Raw genomic sequence first — 16330 nt, 5'->3', positions numbered from 1 at the left:
GGCCTTGCTAACTGAGGACTTTCCTAGGGCCATTGTGAACCCCTCTTCTTTCCTTCTACTATCTGCTCAAAGATTCTAACTTTTATCTCTGCTGTTTTCATACAAAGGCTTTACTCTTAGTGTCGATTACAAGTGCATCATTTCTGTTGCATAGCCAAATCATACACATACAAACTATCAAATCACATACATTTATAGCAATATCTAGCAAACAATGATCTTCTGAGTTCAATGTAAGCCAAGTGGGCAGAGTACAACCCAGTTACCAGAAAGAGTGCTTTTCCACACTCCATACCACTTGGTAAGTCTGGGATCTTGGGGTTATTCTGGATGCCAATGGGGTATCAGAGCTTGAATCTTCATCAGGGACTAACCAGGGTATTTTTGGATTTCAGAAATTACTGTTATTCCGGAATTTCAATTTATAATTACTTGGGTAATGATTTTTTCATCTTAATGTCATTAACACATTAACACAATTATATACATGTGATAATTAATGTATTAACTCCCACAGCTTACAGAACCGGGAGGGGGGAAAAACTAGCTAGAAATGATGGGCTGAGTCAGCATTTATTGCCACAGAATCTTAAGACAAGCCATGGATGTATCCATGTCTTTTTAAATTATTATGTGCCATATCAAAATAAGCATATAAACTGAAATAAAAGCACTTCACAAGAACCATGGCAGCATCATAGCTGTATCCAGCTCTACCGGGAAGCCAGTAATGCGAAGTTCAACAGTTCAGTGTACAGTTTTGACAAGGACGCAAATGGGATATGTTTTGTTTAAGTCTTTGATGTAAATAGGATTTGTAAACTTGGGCATTTGAAAATGACAGCCTTCTATGTGTTCTGCAGCTATATTTAAGTAGAAGGGAAAATGTCAATGAAAGAACAAACCATTTTAGAATCACAAGATTCTGACTAAACTACAAGACATTAGAGTTCAATAAATCACAAAATACACTAAACTCTGCTGATCCGCATTAGCTTACACTGAAACAGACACACAATACAAACTGAAACCCACATAAATTGATAATATTCTAGACAAAAAAATGAAAATCAAGCATCACATCTTGATTGCCTTTTTTTTTTTAACCATAGCCCATCTTCTATCCACAAGAGCAGACATTATTCTGATTTATTTATATTAAGACCATAGCCATCACTATTTGTAACTTCCACTACCGTCTTTGGTAATAATTGTTCATTGATTGAAGACCTAGTATTCCTTAATATAAAGCTGAAGTCTGCAGACATGTTCTTAGCTCCCTGTGGTTCTTTTAAAAGCACAGTAAGTAGAATTCCAGGTCCCATGAGAATATCTTCCCCACAATTCTGCTCAGGGCGGGGGAGATCTTGGCCATCAACATCTCAAGCTGAACCCTACATAACATCCATGTGGTCAAATCATACCATGGGCACACAGAGTCCTACAGAGTGATCCTCACAAATGCCTCAGTAGACTTCCACATTTTATTCTCTACTGAAATAGGCAAGTCTTCCAAAAATCAATCCATCTGAAGGCTCATAGAAACAAAAGTGCTTTTTTCTTTTTAATTATTTTGTTACATTATATTTATTTGGGGCAGGGCACACACATGGAACAGCACAAATGTGGAAGTCAGATGACAGCTTTCAGAAGTAATTCTCTCCTTCCACCATTTGGTTATTGGGATCTAATTTGGGTCTTTAAGCTTGGCTGCAAGCACCTTACGTGCTGAGTCATCTCATTGATCCAGGAAACAAATCTGGCAGTTTAGTTTCTGGGCTGTTCCAGCATACTTCCTTTTGCTTTTCAAATGACAGTGAAAAGACTGTCCCTGCCAATGCTGGCTTCTTGTTTGAAGTTTACACCACTGATTTACTAAGCTGCATGTGTTCACTTAATATGGAGGTCACTAGGTACTGGGAGGCTGCTTTGTAAACTCAGCATTGCCTGGGGACATTCCATTGTAATGCAACGATGTGAACAGGTTTCTCAGCACCCCTGCACCTCAATATCACAAAGGCCATTCTGACAACATAGTATATACCAAGCCCTGACTTGAATGACAGCTTTTTCCAACTTGTACTTGATCCCCTCAAAGACAAGAATCCAGCACAGGGAGAACACTGATGACTCATAAATACAACTCTGGGCACTTCTCTAAACCAGTGCAGCAAAGGAACACAACTATAACCCAATGCCTTTCCATGCAAAGAATATAGATTCAACCGCCTGTGCTCGTGTGCGTGCACACACACACACACACAAATACACACACACAAATAGGCACCATTTATAAGGTGTAGAGAGGATGATTTTTGTCTGTGTCATTAACAATGACACTCCAATCATACTTACTTGAAAATTCACTCATAGGAATTCCTACTTGTAGAGCAGATATAAAAAGTCCCTCCAAGTTTGTGAGCAGTTAGAACTTTTCCACTTTGTTGGACCGGCAGGAGCACTTTAAAACTTGCTGTGCTTATTAATGCCTTTCAGGATTGAAGATTAGGATGTATTGCTATTCTTAGCATTGAAAATGCACTTTGTAAAGGACCAGTTAGCACAGCTTCCTTTGTTTCCATCAATCATCCACCTTCACTAACTGAAATCTTACTTAAATCAATTTGCAGCCATTGAAATGACCAAGAAGACACCACTCAAGTAAACAACAGAGTTTCTGAAATTGCACACGTCACTCAGTTCTTCCGTCTTGAAGAACATGCACTTGGAAACCAAATCAGAGCACAGGCTTCCCCCAACGCCAACGTTGTTCTTTGGTAAAACCTTCCTCTCTTCCAGAACATCTGTCCTCATTTCCTGCTATGCCTGTTTTCACCACAAGAGCACAAACTGTTAAAATGAGAAGGGCCTGGAGCCCAGCACTTACGTTATTCATGTACTCGCTTAGCAGGTCCTGGAGTGCCTGGCGCACAGCATTGCACTCAGCCACGATACGCTCACGACGGTCATCACGTGTGCAGGAGGAGTCCGCCATGAGGGCAGCCCCACTGATGATACTCTCCAGTCTCTCCTCCAGGGACGGCCGGAACCTGGCTTCGCTGAACGTCATGGGGTCCAGGATGATCTTATTCTGAAGGAATCAGAAGAGAAGAGTGAACAGGGGAGAGACAGCTGCCTCAACCTGTTTTCTAAGGGAAAATATCTTAAGCTAGGACGAGACAGCTCTCTCCTAAAAGAGAAAACAGATACTGAGACGAATTCTGAAACACTCTTGAGAAAGTTCTTCCCTCCCCCCCCCCCCCAAACGTAATCTACAGATTGAGAACAGTAAGTCTTATTTGCAGGATGTGATCTTGGTTAAGGCCATCTGTGGGGAGGCATTTTCAGAGGAGCTCGTCACACTAGCTTTGTGGCCTTCAAGGAAAGCACACTGTAGCAAGCTGGGGAATTAGGAAGATTTGAAAGCTCAGACATGACTTGCCATCAACAATTTATGCATTAACTGTGTGCAGAGCATCCTCCAGAAGAATGGAGTCTCAGTGCAGATGTCCTTAGACACCTAGGCAAAAGGAGCCCAGCAAGATAATTTCATACCAGGAATGAATACCCTCTATGTTAAATCTATGTTTTACAAAACATGATCCAGAATGTATGCACATTTGTGAGTTCCCTTGCAATTAACTGATAGTACCGTCCTCCCAGCTCACTCTTGCTGACTGCTGCTATATTTCTCTCTCCTGACGGAATCTAAAACCATAATCTGTAATCAACTCTTTCTTCTATAAGTTGCCTTGGTTGTGTTGTTTTATCAAAGAAATAGAATATAAATGGAATACAACCAACACACTACTTATCAGAGAAGACTTTGTTTGTAGTGAGTGGAGGTTAATATGAAAACCCACAATTATTCAAAATGCAGAGCTTTGGAGAAGTGCTAAGGGAATATTATTGAAGAAGGAACAGCTAGAGAACAGAGAAGACTGTCAAGGTATAGTGTCTTTTGGACATGGTGAAACAATTGCACTCTTGACCACAAAGCATCTTTTGGCTGCCTGGACAAGACTTCTAAAATATCAAGCTAGCCAACATTCCAGAGCAGACAGGAGAGGGGCTCCCACACTTGGCTGAGTAGCTATTGGCAGTTGATGGTGGCCAGAAGCAGGGAAGTCCATTTTCTTCAGGGCGTAGATCCTGGTTGGTTTTCCAGGCCCAGATGAACCGTTCACCATTCTTACTCACATGGGAAGCACTAATTGTATTCAGTGGATTATAAAAATAAGGAAATTAGTGAATGAACAAGAAGAGGACAGGAAGGAATGTGTGGGAAGAAGGTATCCAGAAGTAAGAGGAGAAAAAGTAAGGGGAAGACATAATCAATGTACCACACATACATGCATGGAATTCTTAAAGGATAAATAAATTTAAAACATGAAAATCTCAACAAGAGAGAGAGAGATCTGAGTCCACGAATCTTGAGGACTTGAATGGCAAGTGTAGACAAGCTCTCAGAAAGAAAGAGGACAAGCATGACTTTAAATCCACATGAATCTCAGATTTCTTAGAATATTGCTATTTGGTTAAAAGCTCACTCTTTAATACAAGTAAATTACTGAAGTCTGCAAATGGGAGACAGACACTCTGCTGCATCCTTTGGCAAAGTGGCTTTCAAATCTGTATTCTCTCTGTTTTACAAGAATGGCAGTAAAGAAGCATTTATAATCCCCAAATACACTGCTTGGTATCTGCCTGTCATGTCATACAGTATTGGGCATAACTGTCCAAATGGTGACAGAAGTCATGCAGAGATCCTGGTAGACCCTGTGGCTTTGTGCAGTTCATCTTTACAGGAGGAAGTTCCAGAAAGACCGTGTCAGCAGAGATGGGTACTTCTGCTCCATCTTGTACTGTGTCTTTGCACTAATGCTGCATCTACAGCCAAACCACTCTCTCACTCACCCTCTCTCCCTTCTCCTTTCCCTTCCCCTTCTTCTCTCTGACTTTGTCCTGCCTTTTTGTTGCTGCATAAAATACGTAGTAATTATGCACAAAACTCTTGACATCCCACTTAAAGAAATATCTGTTCAAAATAAAATTAGACCATCTTCCTTTATAAAGATTAGTGACTGATTTTCAGAGACCTACTTTACAGAAAGTCTTGTTAACACACACTACCATAAATTTTATTTATTCTGGGCCTAAGATAGATTTTATCTTTTCTTTTTCACTAAAAACCTAAAGAAGTGTTAATTTTGTGGAAGTGTGCTGAAACAAAATTTGAACTTCTCAACAGGCACAACTAACTATAAACCAGTTTCCACAAGGACAGTGCTGTGCTTCATTTTAACACTGATTCCTAAAGTATTTTTTATGAGACGTTTCCCTTAGAGACACAATCTTTCAATTCAAAAATAAGGTTGCCTGGCCAACAACTGTTTTGAAAATACTGCCTGGCCCACAGCACATTATCTGAAATGCCCTGAAGAGCCCTGCATTATCAGAGCCTGTTCAATGCAATATTTTCAAAACCTACTTGAATACAGAGAAGGTACCCTTTAAAACACGTACAGAGGAGTTGAAGAGGTGGCTCAGAAGTTAAGAACATCTACCACTCTTACAGATGATCAGTTCAGTTCCCAACTCCCACATCAGGGACACCGAAAACCTCTTGTAAATCCAGCTCTGGGGTCTGATTCCTCTGGCCTCTGTGGGCACCTGTACTCATGTATGAATGCCCCCCACACACATATAATCAGAATAAAACAAATCTGTTTTAAATAGCCATATGCATACTCTCTGAGCAGCTAAAGAAAACAATAAGAAAACAGAGCAAGAGAGGCTTTGTGTTGTCAGTTGATTGAGTGCCCTACCTGTCTCAGCTCATGGCTGACATGAGAGTAATGCAAAAAACACTGAGCCTGACAAACTTTGCATAAAAGTTACACCATCCATTACTTTACTAATGGAATTATTCATTATTTATAGATCACAGGGGGGAAGCTTTGAAAAAAATCTCCCTGGAAAAGAAACAATAAATTTGCAACCTTCTAATCTACACAGAGGTGTGGATGGGAGTCATTGAAGTGATGGATGAGAACGCCTGAGGGGACAAGCCACTCAGTGGAGAGAGGCATAAAGCACCATGTGTGTGTAGTGTGTGTGTGTGTGTGTACTTTAATGCATGTTTAGGATGTGTGTGTATGCATGTGTGTATACAAGTGTGCATGTATGTGTATGTGTGTGCATCTGTGTACATAAGCCTGGATTAGTGTTCTGCTTGCATTTTTGTGTTTTTGAATAGTGAGCATTACTTGTATGTATGTGTGTGTCATATAGGTATGTATAGCAATGAATAAGACGGGAGGTGAAGATTGAATTAGAATGGAAACATGTATGTACTAGCAAAAGACTCTCCTTGTTTGAATGTGCTCAGACGTATATACGAGATAGCAAATGTATTTTTTCTCTCTCTCTCCTCTCTCCCTCTCCTCCTCTCTCAGTGTACGTGTGTGTGTGTGTGTGTATTGCTGAGTAGCTGGGTAGATACAGGTATACACACCAGCACAAATAAGTATGGACACGTATATAGTCAGACAACTGAACAACTCTTACCCAGGCTTTAGAACATAAGGAAAATAACAACAATAAAAAAGAACAAAACACGCCCAAATAAACAAGTAAACAACAACAAATAACTGTATCTGAGTCCTGTCTGAGATATTCCCAGAGAATAAAAGAGGATAGATACACACAGTACTACTTGGTAGCAACATAGACAGGAATTAATGGAAAAAAGAGGAAAGGAGGGAAGAGGTAGAGAGGGTGTGAAGGACAGAAGCAAAGTTCAGGGAGGAAAGTAAAAAGGACCTAAGTAAGCTCTCTTTCCTAAAACACTTCTCCCTCCTTTCAGATCAGTAAAAATTTCTGTGAAAACCTGAGAACCCAGTAAACTCCCTTCTTCCCTGCCACTCAATTAGTTCCACTCTGCTGTGAGACAGCCCTTTACTTGCTGGAGGGAGCATTTCTTCCCGCTACCTCTTCTCCCCTCTTCCATCTTTAGATCTGGCCTTCTTCCAACACCAAATGGCAAAATGTCCCCACCAAACAGTGACAGGCCCATCCAAGGCTACTACCTGTCCATTTCAAGCTGTGGTTCTCAACATGTGGGGCACAACTCTTTGGGGGTTACATATCAAATATCCTGCATATCAGATATTTATATTATGAGCCATAATAGTAGCAAAATTACAGTTATGAAGTAACAACAAAATAATTTTATGGGCTAGGCATGGTGGTGCACACCTTTAATCCCAGCCTTTAGGAGGCAGAGGCAGGTGGATCACTGTGAATCCGAGGGTCATCCTGGTCTACAAAGAGAGTCCAAGATAGCTAGGGCTCTGTTACACAGAGAAACTCTGTCTCAAGAAAACAAACAAACAAATAATAACAGTTTTCTAGTTGGGGTCACTACAACATGAAGAACTGTATAATAGGGTCATGGCATTTGGAAGGTTGAGAATCACTGGTTTAAAGCAAAGATATGCTTGCATGAGAGGATTTTTATCTATTTGTAATTTCACTGACTTTGGTTCACACAGACTACCCTTCAACAATATTGCTGCATTCTTCGAGTCTATTTTGTCCCTTTACCTGTCAGACCTTCAAGTTCTGTCTAGTATTTTCAGGCTTATTCATAAGAAGGAATTGTGAGTGTATCTCTTATTTTATCTTTTTAAGTTCTTAAACTTAGTTTAATAACTTTATATTGCTTTTTTTCATTCTGAATACTTGACTGGCATAAAATTTTTAATTGGTATCTTTCTTTTTAAAACTAGTGTTCTCAACAGTGCTGTGGTACATGCCTTTGATCCAAGAATTGAAAGGCAGAGACAAGCATCCTTTTACCTTCACTTGTTTTACTCCCTGGCTAAGACTTCAGACATCACTCTAAACAGAAGCAGAAAGTGTAGACACCTCTAACTTCTTTCTGATGTTAATGGGTTGAGTTTAGTAAGAAGCAACTGGAAATCAATTGGTGCCAGGGGAAGAAGAGTCATTCTTTGGAGCAGACATGGCCACTGGTAGGCTGGTTGCCCATGGTCCCATACATGGACCCACACTCATGCACGTGCCCAGGACTACATGACTTAGCAGTTTTTTGTTTTGTTTTGTTATTGTTGTTGTTGTTGTTTTGTTTTTAATGAACTGTTCTCAATCCTTTTTGCACACCCAAGAATGGTGATGAGTAAGACAGGAGATGCTCACACAAAATGAGTAGGGAGAAAAATTTTCTGCCTTATGCTTCCTTACATTCAAAGATAGTTGAGCTATGCAGAGAACTGCTGAGTCACATCGAATGTATAGAATTTACAAAATGTCACAAAAAGACAACAAAACATTTTGATGATAGAAAGAACGGACAGATTTAACAATTGGCATATCTAGATACAATTTTATAGGCATAGAAAAAAAATAAATGGCAGTGGTCAGACAACCCTATGGATTCTTTTCTTGCTCCTGATAACCTTGGAAAATAAATGTGTTCTGAAGTTTTACTACATTCATAGTTCAAGGTAGCAAGAGAAGGAATAATGAATTGTGCTGCTCTCTTATAAACACCAGACCTTCACCACCTGCTGTCCAGCACAGTTATTCTAAGTGGAATGAACAGAAAAAAAGAATAAATGTCAACACGCTCTCACAGTCATTCACTTGCCATTATTTTAAAAATACAAAACCAAAAATACCTCATGGAAGAACTTCACATCGTTCAAATATGCTCTTTGAGAAGGAATATGTCCTTTGACAAAGACTCACTGAAACAGAGAAGCCCCCAAGCTCCACCTAACAATGTGCATTCAAGTTAGGAACTTTTATTTCCAAGGTTTCTTGGGGAATCAGAGACAATGTCTGTATGTTTTTGGTTCGTCTGCATTTTTTCTTCTTTTCAACTCTTTTTAAATATTCTAGTTGTACTTGCTTTAGGTGTATGGAACTGGTCAGACTTTGAGATTCAAGGATTCCCCTTTCCTTTCTCCCGAGAATGCAGTTCACAACCTTATGTTCTTTGATATTTGAAGAAGGTGCTTCAAAGCTACATGGTGCCTTCACTTCAGCAAAATTTGACTGTTTGTGCATGGAGACAGAGAGACCTGAGCTGAGGTGTAGATAATAGATACCGGCTTCCTGCTGTTTTGGCCTTTCAAAATTTGCCTAGGTCATGACAGCCAGGGAGACTCCAGTGAGATCAATGTCTGGCAAAAGATTTGCTTGTATATTGAGCTATTTCCTGGCATCGATGCAAGCCAAGGCAAAATCAACATCATCTCAGGTCTGCCAGCCGCTCTGAGATACATTACTAATAACTCTCGGCATCTTCACCCTGTTCTATTACAATGGCTCTAGGAAGACAAAAACAATTCTAAAAATAGTTTTATAACACTGAAAACTGAAAGTGAAAGTCTCCTACTGATAATGAGGGTTGATCCTAATTCAGGCATGAATGCTTTAAATAGTTCTTTTAAAGACTGAAGTCTGAGATAAAAGCATAAATCAAGTCTGACTTAAAAAATTAACTCAGGTGTCAAAATCAAAAGCATGTTATTTGCTCAGTTTTAAACATTCTCCCTATGGCAAGTAATAATTAGCAGGGATATGTCTCCATCTTTTGTTATTCTGTGCCAACCTCTGTCAGCATGAATCTCTATCTTTACTTGAAAAGTTCTCTTGACCTAATTGGAGTAACATTTTGAATGAAAAGTAACAAGTTTAAAGTCTAAACATCATTTTAGATTTCCCTTAATTTTACAAAATTGCAAATTGTCATATTGATAACATACTCTTTCTTCTGAGGCATATACTTAAAAACAAACTAATTATGCCACTTACCTACTTAAGATATTATTTGTAATTACACAGTTCAGTTTTTAATTGGAAATAAATGACAAAGATAATGACTTGGTAATTAAGGAGTATTTTTATCCATGTTTAATTCTTTTAAAAAGAGGTATCTACATAAGCCCATGTTAATTTCACCTTAGAGGGGAAAGGAAGCTGGAAAAGGCAGTTACTTGTCAAAGGTTAGGAATAAACTGGCTGAAGTCCTTCAGCACTGACCATACAAACTGGATTATGAAATGTGATGAGAGATGGTTGTCCTTTCTGTTATCCTTCATGGGTGAGTAGTGGGTTACCATGGTATCTTGAGCACATTCTAAAGCTCTGGAAGAAGATGGTTTTACAACTGATCCTAGCAGAGCAAGACAGCATTCAAAGTCCTGAGATCCTATTAAAAAGAACTATGCAAACTCATCTAGACAAAAACACAGCATGAGACAGTGTTGCCCTGGAAGGCTCCCTCTAGGATCTGGCAATAGACAACTGCCTGGAAAGGGGGAGTCAGTTGTCCTTAAGCGCATGGCTCCTGAAGGGTTGTCAGTGCTCCAGCAGATGGCGGCAGCTCCGGGAGTACATGGGCAGCTCTAGCTGTACTTGATGGGGGAAAGAAGAAAATAAGAGAACACAGGTTGGGTAGGTGGGAAATGGTCTGCGAGGAGTGTGCGAAAGGGATGAATATGATCAAAGACACTGTACAAAATCCCGAAAAAAAAAATCCAAACAAGAGAAAAGAATCCTGAGCTCACACTACGGGTTGACCAGTCAGTGTCCAAACGCACTTAAATCAAACCAAGTCATGCAAGCATAACCACAGAGGAAAGGCTCTTGGGTCTTTTGCGTGAGTAACCAGCATTTGCTACTTTGTGGAATCTTCTTTTTCCCACCCCTCTCAACCCCTTTTCTTTTACACTTTCAATCCCCTAACACTAGATAAGAAACAAACAAAAATTTTCTTCTATTATTTTCTTGAAAATATTTTCTGGACCTTGGAGCCTGGAATCTGGCAGGGAGGAGAGGACTGAAGGAGGGTGGGATTGAAAGGGAATGAGGGAGCGGGCTACAACTGGGATACAAAGTTAATAAACTGTAACTAATATTTAAAAAATAAAAATTTAATTACAAAAAAAGAAGCTGAGCAAGAAGGAAGACCCTGGGTAGGAGAATCAATCCTCACTCAAAAGGACAAACAGATGGACATTGGAGGAAGGAGATAACAGAAAACATGATAGGGGCCTACTACAGAGGGTCTCTGAAAGACTCTACACAGCAGTGTATCAAAGCAGAGACTGAGACTCATAAACCAAACTTTGGGCAGAGTGTGGTTAATTTTAAGAAAGACTGGGGAGATAGTAAGACCTGGAGAGGACAGGAGCTCCGCAGGGAGAGTAACAGAACCAAAATATCTGGACACATGGGTCTTTTCTGAGATTGATACTCAAACCAGGGACCTTCCATGGATATTACCTAGAACCCCTGCTTAGATGTAGCTCATGGCAGCTCAGTATCCAAGAGGGTTCCCCAATAATAGGACCAAAGACCATCTTTGACATGAATTCATGGGCTTGCTCTTGGATCACCTCCACTCGAGGGAGAACAGCCTTACAGGTAACTCAGAGGAAGACAAAGAAATCAGTCCTGATGAAACCTGACAGACTAGGGTAAGATGGAAGGGGAGGAGGATCTCCCCTATCATTGGACTGGGGGTGGGGAGGAGAGGATGGGAGGAGAGGATGGGAGGAGATGAGAGAGGGAGGGTGGGATTGGGAGGGGATGGTGAAGAGTTCTACAGCTGGGATGTAAAGTGAATAAACTGTAATTAATGTAAAAACAATAATTTAATTAAAAAAATAAAAAATTTAAAAAAAGATAGAAAAAGAAAGAGATCCGTGAATAAAGTCAGGGGTGGGAAAGGGAGCCAACTTTTGGACCTTCTGCTAGAGCAGGAAGCAATCACAGCCAGCTGCTGGGAGCCAGCCCAGCATCTCCAGTGCTTGAGATTAAAAAGAAAACATAATTTGATAATATTTCTGTGTATATTAAAGAAACCAAAATTCCAAAATTCTCACAACAAAAATAACCACCTGACTTCTTCAGCTCTCAACACTGTTGACCACCTTTCTTATTTAGCTTCAGACTCTGTTTTTTGCTTAGAACAATTGATCACCCAGTTCCTAAGGTAAATCTAAGTGTGGATCACAAGACCCCCCCACAGTGTGGCAGCTCTCCTTGAATCTGAATTACTTCCCCACTTCTCCACCCCCACCGCAGTAGACAAACAGGCCTCAAGATTTTCCTCTTTACCCTTGTAGTTTTCTCAGAACTCTGAGCTCAGCCACTCCCTGCTTGTGAGAGACACAAAGTTCCATGTCCAGCTCTGACCCTCTTGAGACACCAGCTGCCATTTACAGCTGCCACTGGTCATAACTGGAGGGGTGACCTATCATCACCTCTGTGGCAGCATGCAGTGGAGTTTAGTGGAGCTTAGTGGAGCTTCTTTGTCCCAACAACATCCAAGTCCCTGGTTTCCATGAGAAGAAACAGAAACTGTAGTCTTATGTCCTTGCCCTGGAGAGGTCCTGGGACACTAGAAACAGTAAGAAAACATATGAAGGAAGCAGTGCTCAGAGAGCACAGATAGCTTCCAGAAGGCTACACTGTACAAACTAAAGGAAGTCTTTCCACTTCCAGAGATTCCTCCTCTAAGGTCTTTTATTTTCAAGAGAGACATCAGTGTGATCTAAGGCTAGAATACAGTTTCACATGTTAAGAGTCAGGTGTGCTGTGGTCTGTCAATGTCTACTCCAAACTTCAGATGTTTCCAATATGCTAATTTTGATTATCTATCTATCTATCTATCTATCTATCTATCTATCTATCTTAGGGAGTCAGTGAACTGCAGTATGGGGTTCTCCTGTTTTTTTTTTCCTTTTTTTAAGTTTAATTATTTTTTATTAATTACAGTTTATTCACTTTATATTCCAGCTGTAGCCCCCTCCCTCATCCCCTCACAATCCCACCCTCCCTTCTTCATCTCCTCCCATGCCCCTCCCCAAGTCCACTGACAAAGGAGGTCCTCCTCCCCTTCTATCTGACCCTAGTCTATCAGGTCTCATCAGGATTGGCTGCAATGTCTTCCTCTGTGGCCTGGTAAGGATGCTACCCCTTCAGAGGGATGTGATCAAAGAGCCAGCCAACAAGTTCATGTCAGAGACAGTCCCTGTTCCCACTACTAGGAAACCCACTTGGAGACTGAGCTGCCATGGGCTACATCTGTGCAGGGGTTCTAAAATATCTCCATGAATGGTCCATGGTTGGAGTATCTGTCTCAGAAAAGACCACTGTGACCAGATATTTTGGTTCTGTTGCTCTCCTTGTGGAGTTCCTGTCCCATCCAGGTATTTCTATTTTCCCCTCTAATATAATAATTTTAAGAAACAGCCCATTTAAGAGGTAATTAGTACCTTCTGGCTCCCTAAAAAGTGACACTGTCCTTATAAAGGAGGCTTCATATGCACTGCGTTGCCCTCTCTTCCTCCTGGCTGCTGTGTAGGAAAACAACTACAAAAACAAACAAACAAACAAACAAACAAACAAAAAACCATCCTGTATCCATAGGATGTAGCATTATAGTGCAAACTGTAGCAGAAGGCAGCTTTCAGCAGAAAAGGAAACACATCACATTGCATCTTAGACATCTTAGCCACTAGATCTCTAAGAAGAAACACTTCTGCTGGGTAAAAGTCTCCCAGTCCAGAGTATTCTCTTACAGCTTTTCAAGGGAACCAGGACTCTGGTAATAATGTCTCCTAGTTGAGCAAGTGGCTTAAATTCTGAGCATTTTTGTCACCTCAGGTAAAAGGAATGATATTAGTCATACCTCTACTCCTGAGTTATTAAGAAAATTAAATGCACCTAAAGATTACACTACATAACACAAAGTAAACAATAAATACGAATGATCAAATAGCTTCAAAAAGCTTTCTTCTCATGCTTAAGATTCCTGGGGTCATTCTATTATATATTAACTTCATAATCAAGGTTTCAAATTAGCCTTGTTACTTTTTTGTAACATGCCATTCTTAAAATCTGCTTATTCCATCTCTCTGTGAGCATGTCTTACGTGTGTGATCACATATACAGGCGTGTGTGTGTGTGTGTGTGTGTGTGTGTGTGTGTGTGTATGGAGAATCCCAAGGCTGATATCAGAAATCACTGTTTTCCTACTTTATATACTGAGGCAGGGCCCCTCAATCAGACCCATATGTCATCAATGTGACTAGATGTCTTAGGGTTACTATTGCTTTAATGAAAGACTGTGATGAAAAAGAAATGGTGGAGGAAAGGATTTATTTGGTTTATGTTTCCATATTCCTGTTCATCACTGGACGAAGTTAGGACTGAAACTGAAGCAGGGCATGAACCTGGAGGCGGGAGCTGATGCAAAGGCCATGGAGGAATGATGCTTACTGGCTTGTTCCTTGTGGCTTGCTTGGTATGCTTTTTTTATAGAATGCAGGACCCCCAGCCAAAACTTGGCACCACCTACAATGGACTGGGTTCTCTGGGCTCTCACCCATCAATAATTAATTAAGAAAATAACCTATAGCTTTGTGTGCAGGCTGATCTTATAGAGCCATTTTCTAAAATGTGGCCCCCTGCATTTTGATCCTGCTAGCTTGTGCCAAGTTGACATAAAACTAGCTAACACACTAGGATTCAACCTTTCAAAAGCTGGAACTGCAGGTGTGCCACTGACCCACCTAGAAGTTACCATTTTCAGTGTGTCCTGGACATCTGAACCCCTATACTCATGCTTTCAAGGCAATGCTTTACCCACACTCCACTCCCACTTCAATAGCTCCCTGGCATCACATAACAGTTTGTCAATCTGGAAATGTATAACTTAGGATATTACTCAGTAGTTCTACAACTCCCTCTGTATGACTGTATGACATTCTTTCTGTGAACTACAGCACAACTTATCACGGAGGAAACCATGGGCCACGTTATCCATCCATAAGTCAGAATCTTGATGGCAGACTCAGAAAGAATAACTGAAACAACACCATCCCTCTCCAACTCACTTCCTGCTGTCATCAAGATGCTTAGCAAGATGACTCTAGTCTCTGTCTCTAAAACCTTACTTCATAGATCTGTACATATGACACTTTGACTTTACATCAAATAGCTCTGACTACATTACTACATCCAGTATCCTCCAAGTGTTGGTGGACTATTCATTCTACTGTATGAATAGTTCAGTCTCTTACTTCCTGATGCTTTTCTAAAAAGCTTATGGTGACCTTACTCAGAGAAAACCACCTTCTGCTCTATTGTGTCCAGGCCTTTCTTACTGAGCTCTGCTTAACATTATCCTTGTAATTTCTCAACCCATCTGCCAGTAGGCTTTTGTTTATACAATGTTTTTTTCTCTGTTATTATTGTTTTCATTTGTGTTGGTGTGTGTGTGTATGTGTGTTTGTGTGTGTGTAAGAGAGAGAGAGAGAGAGAGAGAGAGAGAGAGAGAGAAAGAGAGAGAGAGAAAATATATATGTAAAAATGCCACCAAATAGGATATTTTTCCTTCAGTTAAGTATCTTCTGCAGCTTGCTGGAATGTTCCCATATAAGCAATTCACGACTTTATGCTATTAACTGATTTAGAGCTTGAAAGTGAACACAATATGTGCAGACAAATACTGATGGACAGACAGTCAGTTAGATGTGTGCATTTCAGTGTGCTCTGGTGACTGATGTGGCTCAGTGACCTTCAGATTTAGAGTAAATGATAAGTAGCCTGTCATGATGACAGAAGTCATTTCTGCTCACTGTGGGAGGGGAGTCTCACTGAGAGAGTCAGCTCCTGTTGTTGATAAACTTCCACTGCGAAGCCTTTGATCACAATTTATCTAGAAAAACAGACTATTTTACATTTTTGTAATGTTTGATCCAGACTCACCTAGAAAAATAACTACTTTAAAATTCCATGCATTGTAAACGAAACCCATAGGCAGTTTGCACACGAGCATGGAGGGCTTTGTGTGAACAGGCAGGTATGAGCATAGCTGCAGTGCCACAGTAAGGAACATTTTGAAAATCCGGCAATGTCTCCTGAAGGTTTGTGTCAATCAGTGTCAGCCGATGACAAGTTTCTGTATGGTCTTCAAGCTAAGAATGAATTTTTAAATATTGTTGTTTGTTTTAGTAATCTCATGTAACCCACGCCAGTCTTAAACTTGTCTAGAACTTAAAATGAGTTTGTACTCCTGATTGCCTAGCCTCCACCTCCCAGTGCTGTGATTGTAGGTATGTGCAGTCTTGCCAATACTATTCTGTACTGGGCTAGAGGCCAAGGACTCCTTCATGATAGGAGAGCACCCCAAGGACGAAGCAGCATCCTTGACCTCCTCGAGTTTTATAATTTCAAGTAAGTGAAAATCTATAGGGAAGCTGATTTTTCCTACCCAAAGTCCTCT

General features: G+C 40.5%; 1 protein-coding gene across 2 annotated transcripts in view; it reads right to left on the bottom strand.

Annotated features, from left to right (window-relative positions):
* The window catches only part of Ctnna2 (catenin alpha 2), a 1157068-nt gene that overhangs the window by 769768 nt on the left and 370970 nt on the right, over positions 1-16330 (bottom strand). For both annotated transcript variants that reach the window (XM_060383518.1, XM_060383519.1), the window contains exon 7: positions 2888-3091. In XM_060383518.1, the coding sequence (XP_060239501.1) occupies positions 2888-3091 (204 nt within the window). The remainder of the gene's footprint in view (positions 1-2887; positions 3092-16330) is intronic.

This window comes from Meriones unguiculatus, chromosome 5 (genome assembly GCF_030254825.1).
Source record: "Meriones unguiculatus strain TT.TT164.6M chromosome 5, Bangor_MerUng_6.1, whole genome shotgun sequence".
Classification (NCBI taxonomy): domain Eukaryota; kingdom Metazoa; phylum Chordata; class Mammalia; order Rodentia; family Muridae; genus Meriones; species Meriones unguiculatus.
The sequence above is the reverse complement of the archived record's forward strand: the minus strand, read 5'-3'. Positions and strand labels throughout refer to the sequence as shown.